The sequence below is a fragment of the Sander vitreus genome, chromosome 5, assembly GCF_031162955.1.
Source record: "Sander vitreus isolate 19-12246 chromosome 5, sanVit1, whole genome shotgun sequence".
NCBI lineage: Eukaryota > Metazoa > Chordata > Actinopteri > Perciformes > Percidae > Sander > Sander vitreus.
Genome location: NC_135859.1, coordinates 16,305,095 through 16,322,286, shown reverse-complemented (window position 1 = coordinate 16,322,286; position 17,192 = coordinate 16,305,095). Strand labels below are relative to the sequence as shown.

The following is a 17,192-nucleotide window of genomic DNA, read 5'->3' as shown; positions in this document are numbered from 1 at the left end:
GCGTTTAATGAGATGAATGTTATCATTCATCCCACTTATGGTTGATATAGCAAAGATTCCCATGGTTGAGTCTTGCGGCCGTCTGTGTCACACAATCAAACGCAATTGCTTGACTCCATAGTGCATTAACAGTAGAACAAACTACCCATAAAATGTGGCCCTATAATTTGAACAATGGACTTTGGCTGATATGTGCGTTTGTATGCCTTTTCAGACAGTTCCATTCCATGTGTGCTGTAATTTTGCATATGAGAGTTACCATAAATACCAGTGATAATAATGGGAGAGATTCTGGGAAACTCAGGTTTTTTTTGAGTTATCCGACTTCACGCTTAGTGGCCTAAAATGGTAGGGCCTAAATATGGAAATAAACATGGATGCCCCATCATATTTGCCAAAGTAATTCAACCAAAACTTAAGGTATATTTCTATATTGCTAATGTATTTTTAACCCTAACTCGACCAAAACAAAAAGCCGATATCAGACAATATGTATTATAGACATAGCCTATTAAGACCTGCAGTACCACACAATACATATACAACCTTCACTCTTTCAAATAGCACTATGAGGGAATGTTAACCTTTTGACATGTTGGAAATGGACCACAAACCCAAATGTCATCCAATGTATTATGTAAACATATGTATATGGATAAACCATGAATTGAAAGACAAATATCTATCAATATGATTAAAAATAAATAGGATAGGCTATCTCTTATCCAGCATATGAGAGGGAGGTGTCGTTGATTTCCAGGTGGTCAAATAGGCTATCTCTGTCCAATATTTAGAAAGCCGAAATGTGTGAATTACATCTGCTGGAGACTGAGGCAGTATCACCCAAATGTCATGAACGCCGCATTTACATGATTGGCAGTGCCATGGTGGTTAACGCCTTCACTGACCGTGAAGCGGTGCAGATTTCTTGGTCTGAGTGATTCAGCATTTTAAAATCCTATCTTTGTTCTTCCTCCTCTCTGCGCTGATCTCGCGGCAACTGCAGGAACGCGCCAAAATAAGAAAACACAAGCAGCGTCAGTGACAGTGACAGAGAAAACTAGAGGACTATCCTTTGAAATAACTTCAAAATCTTTTTCAAATGCTGCTTTGCTGACAGTCTTATAAAAAGTGAGCGGGAGTTTATTTTATTTCTCCGTGTTGTAGCCCACAGACCGCGATAGAAGATGGTTCTGCAAAACAGTGGACGGTACAAAGCGGAGCGAGGACAAGGTGCAGGAGACCAGGAAAACCAGTAAGTTGTTTCACCTCACAGACAAACTGCTTGGCTCATTTTAAATTACTCTGGACAGCCACAATATACTGTACGCGATACTTAGTAGAGACACAGAAGTAAACCATGAACTTAATGTAGCTGTTATGTGTGTTTAAACCAGGGACGATGGATCTTCCATGTCGGCCCTCAAGCGGCTGGAGCGCAGCCAGTTCACCGACGAGATGGACGCCCGCTTCGGTTTCGACAGGATGAAGGAGCCGGGGGAGAAAACAGGCTGGCTGATCAACATGCATCCTGTAAGTCTATACAGTACACACATTGTCATGTGAGGACTTTTTCAATGTCTTTAGGAGAAAATGGTGATAATAAATGTGACACTGTGCTCCTTTTCTGTTTCTAGACTGAGATCCTGGATGATGACAAGAGGATGATCAGTGCTGTGGACTATTATTTCATACAGGAGGATGGAAGCAGGTTTAAGGTGGGTTGTGCTGTGAGACAACTGATTCAAACTGGTTACCACCTTTACATACTGGTCCCTTATACTGTAGACAGTAATTACTATGTAATAATAACACTTGAAAAATGTCCAACATTTCCACTGCTCTAACATATCCCTCCTGATGTGTATCCTGTCTGTAGGTGGCCCTCCCCTTTAAGCCATATTTTTACATTGCCACTAAAAAGGTAAGTCTGTGCCTTTCATTTGGTTCTTATGCCGTGTAATCATGTTCAAAAACTCTTTCCTTAAACACAACTTTATTTCCAGAACTGCGAAAGAGAAGTAATCTCATACATGTCTAGGAAGTTTCAAGGAAAGGTGGCGAAGCTTGAAGTTATCCCAAAAGAGGACCTAGATCTGGTGAGTTTTGTTTTTAGTGTCCTTTGGCAGCATTAAAGTGTTTCATATACTATAAAAATAAAAGCTGCCAAAGAAGATTTAAACACAGCAGCCACATTTAAAAAAAACAACCTCGTTATTGCACAGTTTGTTCTGCAACAAGACAAATGTGTTGAACTATGCTGGCCTGTCCTCCTCAGCCAAACCATCTAGTTGGACTGAAAAGAAGCTACATCAAGCTTTCATTCAGCACCGTAGACGAGCTCATCAAAGTCAAGCGCGAGATCTCGCCGGCTGTACGCAAGAACAGAGAGAGGGAGCAGTCCAACGACGCCTACACCTCAATGTTATCAAGGTACCACCAGTCCCATTAGTTTCTAATAAACTGTTATTTCCAGCTTAATATTTATCTGCTGACACCTTTGTTGGTTTTTGCAGTGCCTTATCGGGTGGCAATGTGACCTCAGCAGAGGAAGACGGGATGTCAAAGAATATTTCCGACCAGTTAGACAACATATTGGACATGAGAGAGTATGACGTGCCCTATCATGTGCGATTGTCCATTGACCTCAAGATCCACGTGGTAAAGATAGATTCCTGTCGTCCCAATGTTTGAGAAGATCTACGCGTGCTCCCTGTTCTAATCTAATCTGTGTTTATTTCTCAGGCTCACTGGTATAATGTTCGATACAGAGGCAGCGCCTACCTACCAGAGATTGTACGGAGAGATGATCTTGTGGAGCGCCCCGTATGAGGATTTTATGAATTATGTTGTAACATCTGTCAATAATTCAGGTTCATGTGTGCCAGTGATTTCATAAAGCGTTGTTTCTTGTTTGTTTGAGGACCCTGTTGTTTTGGCTTTCGACATCGAGACCACCAAACTTCCACTGAAATTCCCAGATGCAGAAAGCGATCAGATTATGATGATCTCTTACATGATTGATGGACAGGCGAGTTGTCTTCATATTATCTATTATTCTATTATTAATATATGTGTCAGTTTTACTAACTTTGTGTTTCCTTTTACAGGGGTTTCTAATCACAAACAGAGAGATAGTCTCTGAGAACATTGAAGATTTTGAGTTTACTCCCAAACCGGAATATGAAGGGCCTTTCACCGTTTTTAACGAAGATGATGAGGTAGATATAGTGCCGTGTAAATAAAGATTGATTGAAGATATGGTTCAGTATATAAATGTAATGCTCTGTGGTTGCATCAGCGTAATAACAATGTGATGACCTGACTTTGGCTGCAGGCGGCTCTCATTCAGAGGTGGTTTGATCACGTTCAAGAAACCAAGCCTAACATCTTTGTAACCTACAATGGTGACTTCTTTGACTGGTGAGCTGTTATTTTGCTGCTTCTATAAAATTAGACATTCATTACTCATATACCCTGATGTTTATATCTTACCTCTCTCACTGTGTTTCCACTCTTTCAAGGCCTTTTGTTGAGACTCGGGCCGCCCTTCATGGATTGAACATGCACAGGGAGATCGGTTTCCAGAAGGATAACCAGGGAGAGTACAAGTCCAGTCAAGCTATCCACATGGACTGCTTAAGGTTTGCATGCCTCTGACACTTTTAAAATGATATCAGTGTGCTTTACATAAACTACCCTTTGGGATTCATTTTAGAATGAATGGATTTCTAACATCTTCATCCAACCTGCTTCTCATCCGCATCAGGTGGGTAAAGAGAGACAGCTACCTGCCGGTGGGGAGTCATAATCTGAAGGCAGCAGCGAAGGCTAAATTGGGCTACGACCCAGTGGAGCTGGACCCGGAGGAGATGTGCCGCATGGCAACTGAGGAGCCACAGGTACAGAAATAAACTGCAGTTTTTACAGCTCGGAAAATAAAGGATTCAGTTGTTTTAAAAGTTGCCATTTTGTTGTTGACTTTTTCTTTTCTCTACTTTTCTGTTAGACTTTAGCCACCTACTCTGTGTCAGATGCTGTGGCCACATATTACCTGTATATGAAATATGTTCACCCCTTCATCTTCGCTCTGTGCACCATCATCCCCATGGAGCCTGATGAGGTTAGTCTTTGTGTTTGAAAGACTGAAATCCCCAAAATATAACATGCCTTTTGGTAATTAATCATCGTCGTTTTATTCCAGGTGCTGCGTAAAGGTTCTGGGACCTTGTGTGAAGCTCTGCTCATGGTGCAGGCCTTCCACGCAAACATCGTCTTCCCCAACAAGCAGGAGCAGGTCTTTAACAAACTGACAGACGACGGCCACGTCATGGACTCTGAGACGTACGTGGGCGGCCACGTGGAGGCGCTGGAGTCAGGAGTGTTCCGCAGTGACATCCCCTGCCGTTTTAAGATGGTACATCTTAGTTCAACTTAACAGCTGTTTTTTTGCTTCACTGCTGTTTGTGTGTTTTTAGAGTGACAGTTTGGTCTGGTGTGTTGACAGAACCCAGCTGCGTTTGACTTCCTGCTGCAAAGAGTTGAGAAGACCATGCGCCATGCCATTGAGGAGGAGGAGAAAATCCCTTTGGAGCAAGTCACCAACTTTAATGAGGTATGTTGACTTTCCATAGTTTCCTTAGTGGTTCTTTTTTGTTAAATTTCTCCAATTTGTGTCATTATTTTTGAAAAGTCATCCCAGCTACTCTTAGCGCTCTCAGCTTGAATTTATGAAATGTCTCTTGTATTTTCTCAGGTTTGCGAGGAAATCAAAAAGAAGCTGACTTCCCTGAAGGAGGTCCCAAACAGGATTGAATGCCCGCTCATCTACCATCTGGACGTTGGGGCGATGTACCCCAATATCATCCTCACCAACCGCCTGCAGGTAAAATAAAAATCTAAATAAATATGCATGAGATAAAACCTTTAGAAAAGCATGGAATTCAATACTTTTATTTTCTAATTTTACAGCCTTCCGCTATGGTTGATGAGGCCACTTGTGCTGCCTGTGACTTTAACAAGCCTGGTGCCACCTGCCAGAGGAGGATGGCCTGGCAATGGAGAGGGCAAATCAGTAAGTTAATGTTGTTCAGTATAATTGTGTTCTTATAGATACGAGTCAAAGGATTGAGGTGCTAATAGAGAAGTACCCTCAGATCTTGCCAATATTGCTTCCACAGTGTTCATGTGGGGTTGAATACAGTGAAAGTTTATTTCTGTCTGCAGTGCCTGCTAGCCGCAGTGAGTTCCACCGCATCCAGCAGCAGCTTGAGTCTGAGAAGTTCCCGCCATTTTTCCCCAACGGTCCGCCTCGGGCCTTCCACAACCTCAACAGAGAAGAGCAGGCCAAACATGAGAAGAAACGTCTGGCAGGTGCTTTGTTTTTCTCTGGCTCCTTAGATTTTGATTATAAATAAATAAAGCATTCTAAATTACTGGTTGCATAAAGCATAGTTTGACTTGTCCTGTCTTTGTTTCAGACTACTGTAAGAGGGCCTATAAGAAGACACACGTTACCCGGCTAGAGGAGCGAGTCACCACCATCTGTCAGAGAGAAAACTCCTTCTATGTCGACACAGTAAGAGCCTTCAGAGACCGTCGTTATGAATTCAAAGGACTCCACAAGGTAGGTTTTGATATTTTGTACACTATTTTCAATTCATTACATATTTCTATATGTTTTCTAAAATAATTAATGTTTTTTTCCTTAAATGTTCTAGCAGTTCAGCCTTTAAACACTCACACATTTGTAATTGCACTCTGTACTTGAAATTCTTCTTGCCCATCGAGATTATATGCTGTACTTGTTTTTTTGTTTTTTTACTTTGCTTAAGGTGTGGAAGAAGAAACTGTCGGCAGCTCAGGAGAGCGGAGACGCTGCTGAGATAAAGCGTTGCATAAACATGGAGATCCTGTATGATTCTCTTCAGCTGGCGCACAAGTGTATTCTCAACTCTTTCTACGGCTACGTCATGCGGAAAGGGTAGGAGTCAACTTTTTTCATCATTCAAATCATCAAGCATCCTTTTTACTTGCACTTTTACACTGTTACATGAGCTCTTAAGCCTCAACCGTCAGTGCTACCTAGTAATAACCGGCACTTTGTGCTGCTTTCCATCAGGGCGCGCTGGTACTCCATGGAGATGGCTGGCATCGTGTGCTACACTGGAGCCAACATCATCACTCAGGCCAGGGAGCTCATCGAACAAATAGGGTGAGTGTCATATGGATAATGAGATACTTCATCGCAATAATAACTTCTTTGGTCAGTGCAAGGTCAGCTCAAGCTCAGGAAAGATGGCGCTGGAAGGGATCCACCGCATTGTTAAACAACATTTCATCAGCAGATTCCCGCCAACATTTGGGCTTGTATCCAGCTCCTGCAGTACTGTGTTTATCTTACTTTCTTTTGCTCCTACCCCATATTTTAGTAGTAGATATGTTTACATTGCAGGTCCGAGTTATGATTACATAACTGAATTAACTTCGAACAGCAGCGTGTTCTTGCCTGTTGAAATGAAAGGAATCAACAACCTTTCTAATATGTGAACTGAAAGACACTGGAGAGAAAAAATGCCCATTTCACACTCACGCTTTCACTTCTACTTCTCTGTGACTCAGGAGGCCCCTGGAGTTGGACACTGACGGTATCTGGTGTGTCCTGCCCAACACCTTTCCTGAGAACTTTGTGGTGAAAACCAGCAATGAGAAGAAGCCCAAGGTGACCATCTCTTACCCAGGGGCCATGCTGAACATCATGGTGAAGGAGGGATTCACCAACGATCAGTACCACGAGCTGGTGGAGCCCGCATCCGTCACCTACAACGTCAGGTCGGAGAACAGCATCTTCTTTGAGGTGGATGGACCGTACCTGGCCATGATCCTGCCTGCCTCCAAGGAGGAAGGGAAGAAGCTGAAGAAAAGGTATAGCAGTAGAGGATTTTAGACTTCTGACCCTGGACGATTGGATGGATTTGTTGTTACCGACATTAGTGTATGAGCAGTCTAGCAAAGTTCATATTAAAATGGGCAGTGATTATGATGATTTAAGGTTTCTCTGTTCATTTTAGGTATGCTGTGTTTAATGAGGATGGCTCTCTGGCTGAGCTGAAGGGATTCGAAATCAAGAGAAGAGGAGAGCTCCAGCTCATTAAGATTTTTCAGTCGTCAGTGTTTGAGGCTTTTCTCAAAGGTACCTCTCTGGAGGAGGTGTACGCCTCTGTGGCCAAAGTGGCTGACTACTGGTTGGATGTTCTGTACAGCAAGGTAAAAACCTGTCATCACATGGTGTAAAACGTCATTCTAGTATTACAAGATATTTAATTGTTTATCGAATATTTTATAATACATTATCATTTGCGGAGAAAGCTGACTCAAAATGAGTCCTTATCTTCTTCACAAAAAGCTGACTGATTTATTTCACTGGTTTTCCAGGCTGCCAACATGCCAGATACGGAGCTGTTTGAACTGATTTCAGAGAATCGTTCAATGTCCAGAAGGCTGGAGGACTACGGAGAGCAGAAGTCCACTTCTATCAGCACAGCTAAGAGACTGGCTGAGTTCCTGGGAGACCAAATGGTGAAAGATGCTGGTCTGAGCTGTCGCTACGTCATCTCCCGAAAACCCGAGGGTTCACCTGTCACAGAAAGGTGGCTCCGAAAATAAGCTTTTATAACTCAAACCGTACAGTAGACATTCTTAAACATTATGTGTGTGTGTCTATATATATATATTCTATATATGTATATTTTAAAAAAGATTAAGGTTATACTAATGCTGTCAGTGTAATATTTAGTATTATATAGTAATAGTATAGATAATAAACCTATGTTCACCCTTTCATATCGAAGCCAAGTGGTCTGAGCAGATTCAAGGCGAGACAGACGACAGGTGTGAGTGGCTGTTTTTGGGCTCTGTGTGTCTTTTTCACAGCAGACATTTGACTTGTCATAAAAGGAAAAGCACAGGTGTTACTAATAACATTAATGATGGCTCCATTTTCCTCTACGTGTCCCAGTAAGACATGACAGTGATGATGTGACAAGGAAGGAAGATACCATTTCCTCAGTCTACCTGGCTGTACAAGATCAATTCTATTGCAGAAAGGGTTATTCCATCAGGGCATCAGTACGGTGGTTGTCCGATGGTCAAACAGCGTCGGAAACCCCCTCCTCCCCACACCTTTTAAGCTGTTGGAATTGGGGATGCTGTGTCAGACAGTACTACTGTTCAGGTCGCTACAAATAAAACACAGACTTTGGGGCGTCTGGTGATCCTGTTGTAACTGCAATGTCCTCGGTTCGATACTGGACAAGGACCTTTGTTGCATGTCATTTCCGTCACCCCACTTTTTCCATCTACAGCTACACAATATTTTTCCAGTTGTCTAATAAGGACACAAAATGCCAAAACAAGTATAAAAAAACAAAAAAAACAACTCGCCATGAAAATACCACCATGATAATAGAATTTCTGATGTTGGGATAAAATAAATTGATGTCAGAGTTGCCTTCCCAATGTTAAATGTTTGTGGAGAACAAGCACTGAAATAAAAGCATTGAGTTTGACACTGATTGATTTGTGTGTGTCTCTCTCCATCAGAGCCATTCCTCTGGCCATCTTCCAGGCAGAGCCCAGTGTGAAGAAACATTTCCTTCGTAAGTGGTTGAAGATGCCCAGCCTGCATGACTTGGACATCCGCTCTGTGAGTTTTTAAGATTGTATGCGCTTAAGACACAAGCTTTTGGTTGTCTGTGTGAATTTGCTTGTGCGCTCCCTCTGACATAAACATTTTCATTTGTGTCCTTTTCAGATCCTTGATTGGAGTTATTACATAGAAAGGTTGGGTAGTGCCATTCAGAAAATCATCACAATTCCTGCAGCTCTTCAACAGGTACAAATTAAACACCTTTCATTGGTCTCTCATAGGGCTGGGCGATATGGAGAAAATCAGATATCTCGATATTCCTGACCAAATACATCGATATCGATATTGCGACAATATTGGAGGGTTGACAATTGGTGCTTTCACAAAATATTTTTTAACAATGAGATTTTAGAAAAATAATCATCAATAATGTGGTAAACTGTTTCAAGTGAAATTGTAGAGAGAAAAAAAACTAAACAAAAATGTCCAGTTATACACTGACTGTGTTTACATGTATGCACAAGTAGTGTGATATTAAAACAAACCTGCAATTCTTCAAATGATATTCCCTCATAATGTTTCACAATAGATTTTCTGAGAAAATGGAGTTAGTATGTGCATGTTTTTATCAATTTAGACAACGTAATTGTATATCACGATATCTCGATATATGATTTCATCACGATATGATTCCCAATGAAAGATAATAAATTATCATATTATTGCCCAGCCCTAGTCTCTCAGTCTATCCTAGGCTTATGTACAGATTAAATTTTTAATTGTTTCTGTTCATCATCAGGTGAAGAATCCGGTACCCAGAGTGAGGCACCCTGACTGGCTTCACAAGAAACTCTTGGAGAAAAATGATATCTACAAGCAAAAGAAAATCAGTGAGCTGTTCACCAGTGAGGGCAAGAGACAGGTTTGTTTATTTCACAGCAAAACGTTCTGTCAGACTGTCAGCACGGTCCTCTTCATCGTGGGTTTGTAGAGATTCACTGCTTTAGTCAGAAACTCTTGGGATACCAGATGTTTACCAAGCTGAGTTTCCTTTGGTTAAAGGACAGTGTCTCCAACTACTAGCCCACCCTGCAGCCCCATTATGCACTTTTTTTTACTTTTCTAAATGGCCTCCTCCTCCTCCTTTTTCAGGTGGCCCATCAGCCTCTTGTAGCAGGCCAAGCCGCAGACATAGAGGACTTTGGGATGCCAGCCAGACCTCTGCAGCCAGCCATACTCATCAGCACTAAGCGGAAGCGGGCTTCTCAGGGAGAGGACAGCCAGGTGGAGTCTCAGGATGTTGAGCTCACTCAGTCCTGGAGAGAGATCCTGGGGTCACCCCCACCTATGGGAAAGACACGGGTAAGCTAGCAGCAACAGGCACAAAGTGTTGCCTGTTCTGTCAGTGATTCCTAATCTTTTTCTTTTTTTTTGTTCATTTCTAATGCCTTCTGAATTTACGATTTCACATTTGTTCCCTTATTCTGGGATATTACAAAACTTAAAAAAACAAAACAATTGTGCCTGTTTGCAGGAGGAGCGTCTAGTGTGGCTGCGTTACCATAAGAAGAAATGGGAGCTGCAGCTGAGGCAGAGGAAGGAGAGAAAGAAGAAGAGGAGGCTGCTTGATGGTGAAGCTCAACCCGTAGGGGGAGGAGTGATCCGAGGCGGACCCACCACCGGCCTGGGAAGTTTCCTCCGCAGAACAGCACGCAGCATCCTGGACATGCCATGGCAAATTGTACAGGTGAGGCAAAGCCACTCCATTATCATCCTCAAGTCAGTTTAAAAAAATCAAGCAAATCATTTATCATGTTCTCTCATGTGATGTCCTGTTCCCTGCTTCTCAGATTGCAGAGACTAGTCACCCTGGTCTGTACAAGTTGTGGGCTGTGATTGGACATGACCTCCATTGCATGAAGCTCAACATCCCACGTGTCTTCTATGTCAATCAAAAAGTCCCAAAACAGGAGGAGGGAGCCACATACAAAAAGGCACGCAATAAGAAAATGCCGTTAAAAAATGCATTGCAGTAATTATAAATGTGTGGTATAAGTTGACTAAATAATCTTTTTTTTTTTTTGGGCTTCAGGTGAACCGCATGCTGCCTCGCTCTAACATAGTGTACTACCTTTATGAGTACTGTGTACCAGAGGACATGTACCAGGAGCACATCAATGAGATCAACGCTGACTTGTCTGCCCCAGACATTGAAGGAGTCTATGAAACACAGGTATCATATATACACCTCCAGTGTTTTTATAACCTCACTCATGATACGCTTTGTGTGTGTACAGTGTATCTGTGAGTCCAATTTGTTTGTCATTGTAAACAGAAATGCAGCATTAACACGATCTCTTTCAGGTTCCGTTGCTGTTTCGTGCACTGGTGCAGCTCGGGTGTGTGTGCATGGTCAATAAACATGTTGTGAGGGATCTGGCTGGCAGGGAGGCTGACACTTTTGACCTAGAGCATCTGGAGATGAGGTCTCTGGCCCAGTTCAGCTACCTGGAACCTGGTAAGACTGCAAAATGATCCTTTAGGGATTCTTTTTGCCTACTATTACCTTTCCCTCCAAACTAATATTTGCGCTGATATCACAGCATTATTTTTTCTCTCTCTTCTCAGGGAGTGTTCGCCACATATACCTGTATCATCACAGTCAGGGTCACAAAGCTCTGTTTGGCCTCTTCATCCCCTCTCAGCGCAAAGCCAGCATATTTGTCCTGGATACAGTAAGAATTATATATCTCCTTATTTCTAAGTAATGGTGATATCAACGCCAATGCATCCCTTCCCAACTGACAGAGAACAGCCCTTAAGGTCCGTCTTTATTGTATCTCCAAAGGTCAGAAGCAACCAGATGCCCAACCTGACTAACCTCTACACAGTTGAACGCACTGCTCTCCTGGAGAAGACAACTGAGGAGCTCCTGCCTCCAGAGAAACATAACTTTGAGGTCCGAGCTGAAAACGACGCAAAGGCTATTAACCGTGCTCTGCAACGGATACTGCTAAACTACAAGGTAAAACACAATGGAGCTATTTAGATACCTAATTAACTTTGAATGATTACATACACATATTACACATACATTATTTATGTTTAAGTGTCTGCTTTGTGTTGGTGTTTACAGGAGGAGCGCCGTGGGCCCACCCTCATCGCGGTGCAGTCAAACTGGGATTTGCGGCGTTTGGCAGCAGGGATGCCGGTGCTTGAGGAGTTTCCAGTCGTTCCAGTACATGTGGTTGATGAGATCAGCTATAACGTGCTGGACTGGCAACGCCACGGTGCCCGGCGCATGATCCGCCACTACCTCAACCTAGACAGCTGCCTGTCACAGGCTTTCGACATGGCCAGGTACGAACTACACACTGTTCCCCACTGGCATGCTCACTTGGTTGCTGTAGTCTCTAATAAAGTCTATTTTCAGTTTGGAATTTTTGTTGACAGAGTTCAGATTTTGTTTCCATAAACAAACATTTCTTGAAACATTTTGAACCTTTAAAACTTGAATGAAATATCTCTCACTCAGGTATTTCCATTTACCTGTGGGGAACTTGCCTCAGGATGTGTCCATCTTTGGCTCAGACTTGTTCCTGGCAAGACATCTACGGAAACACAACCACCTGCTGTGGCTCTCACCCACAGCCAGGCCCGACCTCGGAGGAAAAGAGGCTGATGACAGTCGTCTGGTTATGGAAAGTGATGACAGGGGCTCTGTGGAGATCAATGCTCAAGGATGCTATTCCACAGGTATTCGCACACTTAATCTGATTCCAAGAAGACTCATCACACAGCAACTCTACACTTTTTGAAGCGTCTTTCTCTGTATTTACGAACAATCCTGTTTCTGTTTCTTTCAGTGTGTGTGGAGTTGGACCTGCAGAGCCTGGCGGTGAACACCATCCTCCAATCACAGCATGTCAATGACATGGAGGGCGGAGCTAGTCTGGGTGTCAGTTTTGATGTGATCCAGCAGGCCTCATTGGAGGACATGATGTCAGGGAACCAGGGAGCCAGCGCTCTCGCTAGCTATGATGAGACTGCTCTCTGCTCCAACACCTTTAGGTATGAACATCTGTAGCACATGGCTATTTAAACCCACATGCATATGGTCTAACAATACAGGTGTGACAAGAAAGCATGTCATGTTTAGTTTTTTGTGTTTTGCTCACCTTTGTGTCTGCTCTGTGTTGTATGAGCAGGATCTTGAAGAGCATGGTGGTTGGATGGGTCAGAGAGATCACCCAGTATCACAACGTGTATGCAGACAACCAGGTGATGCACTTCTACCGCTGGCTGCGCTCCCCCAGCTCTCTGCTCTATGACCCCGCTCTGCACCGCACCCTGCACAACATGATGAAGAAGGTGTTTCTACAGTGAGTGCCACATCGTCCGCTTTACTGTTAAAAACATCTATTGTATATTTAGCCTTTAAAAGCTTTATTTTGTAATAATAAAATTAAATTTGTGTGTAATGTATCAGGCACCTGTTGATATCAGAGAGCATTTAGGGTCTTCTTTCATCATTCTCTCATCCTGCTGTCAGGTTGGTTTCAGAGTTCAAACGCCTGGGCTCGACTGTGGTGTATGGAAACTTCAACAGGATCATGTTGTGCACAAAGAAAAGGAGGATAGATGATGCCATAGGCTATGTAGAATACATCACCAAAAGGTCAGACATTTACCCTCTGCAGGTTTGAAGAGTGTTTATACATCTTTGCATTGTAAAGGAATGTTGTCACTTGATTTATGCAATTTGATTTTATTCATAAATATGATCATTAATGAATACAAAATGATGGAAAACCAAATTCATAACTACAACCATACATAAAGACAAATACATGTATTAAGAAAATGATGATAGATAGATAGATAGAAATAATATTTATATGGTTTTGTCTTCAGTAGTCTGAAGTAAAAGCCAAAACACTACTGCTGCGGTCTCCATTATGGAAAATGAATCCTATAAAGCCATCTTAAAAGAGAAGAACCACCCATTAGACTAATGGAGGAAAAAGGTTAATAATAGTGAAGTTAGGCCAGTTTGTCAATAAATCAATAGTGTAACATGAAACAAAATATCTAATGGACTTTTGTTAATTATTCAGTGGTTTTAACTGATTGGTCAATATTGCTAATGATCATTTCTGAACATCTTCCTACTTTTTTTATGTCTTTTGAAAGTACAATTGTCATGAAAATCACCTTCCTAACTGTTTCTCCTGTAGCATCCACTCCAGAGAAATCTTCCACTCTTTGTCCATCTCTTTCTCCCGATGCTGGGAGTTCCTGCTGTGGATGGACCCGGCCAACTACGGCGGCGTGAAGGGCAAACTGCCCTCCAGCATCATGTACGGCGAGGTAATCCTCTGCAATGTCTGCCTCACAATATATTTGCATTGATTAAAGTAGCAGAACACAGTACTCATGCCTTCTCTATGGCCCTTTTTAGGAAGGAGCCAAACAGAAGAAAAAGAGCCAAGGGGAGGGAGATGAGGAAGGCAGTGATGATGAAGACGAGGATGAAGCCGTTGTGGAGGACGATGAAGGTGATGGAGAGACAGACGAGGTGGAGGAGCTGATTGAGAGCAACTGGAACATCATGCAGTATCTGCCCCAAACTGCCTCCTGTCAGAAATACTTCCTCATGATTGTCTCCGGTAAAGATACATCTATACACAATAGCTTTGGTTTTTCTTTCTACCAAGTCTTACACAAACTTTCCATGCCAGCCTACATTGCAGCCGTCTACCACAGCATGAAAGAGGAGCTGAGACGCAACGCACCTGGAGCAACACCAGTCAAGAGACGTGGAGGCAGCCAGGCTTCCCAGCAGGCCGTGGGGGATTTGAGTGCTCTTCCTGGTAAGATGCTGTTTAGGAAGCGGCTTTAGTTACTTAAGAGGTGCCTTGTATTCTTTTAGAAACTTCACATTACACTCATTAGAGTCACCGCAGACTAGTGTCTGTTACACTTAAACCTATAAAGGGGAACTATTAATTGTATTTAGATTTACTGTCAGATGTGAAGGTTTTTTTTTTTTTTTATTTAAACTCTTCCCCACAGGAATGATCTCCTTCTCTCAGGAATATGTGTCTAGTGAGTTGACACAGAACTTTTTCACCATCACTCAAAAAATCCAGAAGAAAGTGACGGGTACCAGGAGTGTCAACCAGCCCTCAGAGATGTTCCCCGTCCTTCCTGGATCCCACCTGCCACTCAACAACCCAGCACTGGAGTTTATCAAATATGTCTGCCAGGTATATTAATAAGTACACCAACTTACAAAGCTCTTTTCATGTGTTGCACGTTGTCATGATTTTTTCTCTCACCACACGGCAATTCCATCTTTTGTGTGTCCAGGTCCTTTCACTGGATGCCAACATAGTGAACCAGGTGAACAAGCTGAAGAGAGACCTCCTGCGTCTGGTGGACGTGGGAGAGTTTTCCGGGGAAGCCCAGTTCTGTGACCCGTGTAACTCCTACATCCTGCCAGAGGTCATCTGCCACCACTGCAATTTCTGTCGTGACCTCGACCTCTGCAGGGACCCATCTGTGGCACAAGTGAGAGGAGGAGCACTGATAGGCATAATATTTAATGCTGTTATTACTCCTAATTACAGTTAGATAAACTGTGTTTTCCTCTCATCAGGATGGATCGGTTTTGCCTCAGTGGTTCTGCTCCAACTGCCAGGCGCAGTATGAGACTGAGTCTATTGAGATGGCTCTGGTGGAGGCTCTGAAGAAGAAACTGATGAGCTACACTCTGCAGGACCTGGTGAGTAAACAACAGATGAAACATCCTAACAAAATAACAGTTTTGGGGTGTCAGTTGTCCTAGTGGTTAATACATAGATCATAAACTGTTATGTTTACCTTTTTGTTGTATGTCATCACTAGGGATGGGTCTCGAGACCCGGTTCTATTAAGGACCCTGTTCCAAATTTCTCAAAACCCGAAAATCAATAAGGTCCGAGCATATTATGTTATGTCTAAAAATACAGTATATATTGTACGTGCGCAAACCGGAAAAATGATTTGCGAGCAGTGTGTGAGTAAAGACTAGCCTCCCCACCGCAAATCATTCAAAACATAGTCGGACTGGCTACCGAGAGCACCGCTCTGTGGGCCGCTTAATAAGCTCGTTAAGACAAAAACAGAGACAGAAGAAATCAAACCGTCACAGACAGTTTTTGCAATAAAAGCAATAATAGTTCTGTTAAGATTAAGAATTTGTCATCTCATCTTTCCACCAAATATTAGAAAAGTAACGGTAATGGTATTGATAAAGACTTGAATCGTTAAGCAGTCTCAAAAATGGTATCGATATCAATAAAAAATGACCGATCCCCATCCCTAGTCATCACCATCTCTCCCCCCATGTTTAGTGTCTGTATTTCTGCTGTCCCTATCATAAATGGCAAATGCCGAAAGATCTTAAAAAGAAGAAAGAACAGTTGTGACAAAATATTGAAAGAGGAAATCTCTTCTGTGGATCTCTATTACAAAGGTTTCATAGTCTCAACAAATGAACCTATAAAATGTTAATAGTGAAGAACGTCATTTCTGGTCTGCATCTGTTATACAACACCTGATAATTTTCCTAAAGCTGCCTCACTGCTGAAAAACTCTGTGATTTTAGGTGTGTACAAAATGTAAAGGAGTGAAGGAAGCAAACATGCCCCTGTACTGCAAATGTGCCGGAGACTTTGACCTCACTTTCCCAGCCAAGGTTTCTACTCTCAATTACATTACATTGTCCAATTTAGTGATGAAAGCTTAACGATTGTTCCCATTTGACTTTGTTCTCAAAGTTGTTTTTTCTACTTTTATCATTTTAAGAGCTTCTCTGAGCAGATCACAGTGTTTCGGAACGTAGCGTCCCACTACAAAATGAGCTTCCTGGACGAGACCCTTGACTGGTTGCTTGTCATGAGCCCACAGATCAGCCAGAATGCTCACTGAACGTCTCATCCGCCACAGAGATCCAACCTTCCTCCAGCTGCATCTGTGGCAACTACTTCTCAATCTGGGAAAACACTCGATTCTAAAACGTTTCTGCCCTTGTTCATCTGCCTTGATAATGTCTGTTTCTATGCTGTTTGATGGTTTGTGATAAGGACACTGGTGAGGCAGGTTGGAAGAGAATATGTGGACTGTAGATATGTCTGAAGTCTTGATTATGTCATAATATAATTATGTTTGTGAATTAATTTTTTTACTGTTAATAAATATTTTTCAAAGTGTACAGTAAGCCTGAATGTTTTTTACTGCTTAGTTTTTGTAATTAGTGCTGTAGAAATGGACTGAAGTTCTGCCTCAGGAAAAAGCATAAACATCCTGAATGCTACTCTGGGGCCCTTTAATCAGCACATAGTTTCATTAATCAGCAGTCACATCATCATCTGAGCTTCCTCCTCACTTGGCGGCTGATGTGTCTGTTATGCTTTGTAACTACTCCGACTTCACCCCCATTTATTCTGTCAACTCGCAGTGAAACGCGTAAGACATGTCTGATGCTGCTTTATTGCAAGTT

At 42.5% G+C, this 17,192-nt stretch overlaps 1 protein-coding gene across 1 annotated transcript; it reads left to right on the top strand.

The window, feature by feature from the left end:
- The first annotated feature begins 1,014 nt into the window (after nucleotides 1-1,014).
- On the top strand, nucleotides 1,015-16,904 carry pole (polymerase (DNA directed), epsilon). Its single transcript, XM_078250647.1, has 48 exons — nucleotides 1,015-1,255; nucleotides 1,398-1,533; nucleotides 1,638-1,718; nucleotides 1,880-1,924; nucleotides 2,007-2,099; nucleotides 2,279-2,433; nucleotides 2,517-2,661; nucleotides 2,746-2,826; nucleotides 2,924-3,031; nucleotides 3,111-3,221; nucleotides 3,338-3,423; nucleotides 3,525-3,644; nucleotides 3,770-3,902; nucleotides 4,010-4,123; nucleotides 4,205-4,417; nucleotides 4,508-4,615; nucleotides 4,757-4,885; nucleotides 4,972-5,074; nucleotides 5,227-5,373; nucleotides 5,481-5,626; nucleotides 5,835-5,983; nucleotides 6,122-6,214; nucleotides 6,622-6,924; nucleotides 7,071-7,266; nucleotides 7,435-7,649; nucleotides 8,602-8,704; nucleotides 8,813-8,893; nucleotides 9,447-9,569; nucleotides 9,800-10,009; nucleotides 10,182-10,394; nucleotides 10,498-10,641; nucleotides 10,740-10,880; nucleotides 11,012-11,165; nucleotides 11,276-11,382; nucleotides 11,496-11,672; nucleotides 11,784-12,007; nucleotides 12,183-12,403; nucleotides 12,514-12,718; nucleotides 12,856-13,029; nucleotides 13,200-13,325; nucleotides 13,885-14,017; nucleotides 14,109-14,316; nucleotides 14,389-14,520; nucleotides 14,723-14,916; nucleotides 15,020-15,220; nucleotides 15,309-15,434; nucleotides 16,299-16,388; nucleotides 16,499-16,904. Exons 1-48 carry the CDS (start codon nucleotides 1,188-1,190, stop codon nucleotides 16,619-16,621), a joined length of 6,888 nt encoding a protein of 2,295 aa, XP_078106773.1. The 5' UTR covers nucleotides 1,015-1,187; the 3' UTR covers nucleotides 16,622-16,904.
- The last annotated feature ends 288 nt before the right edge of the window (nucleotides 16,905-17,192 follow it).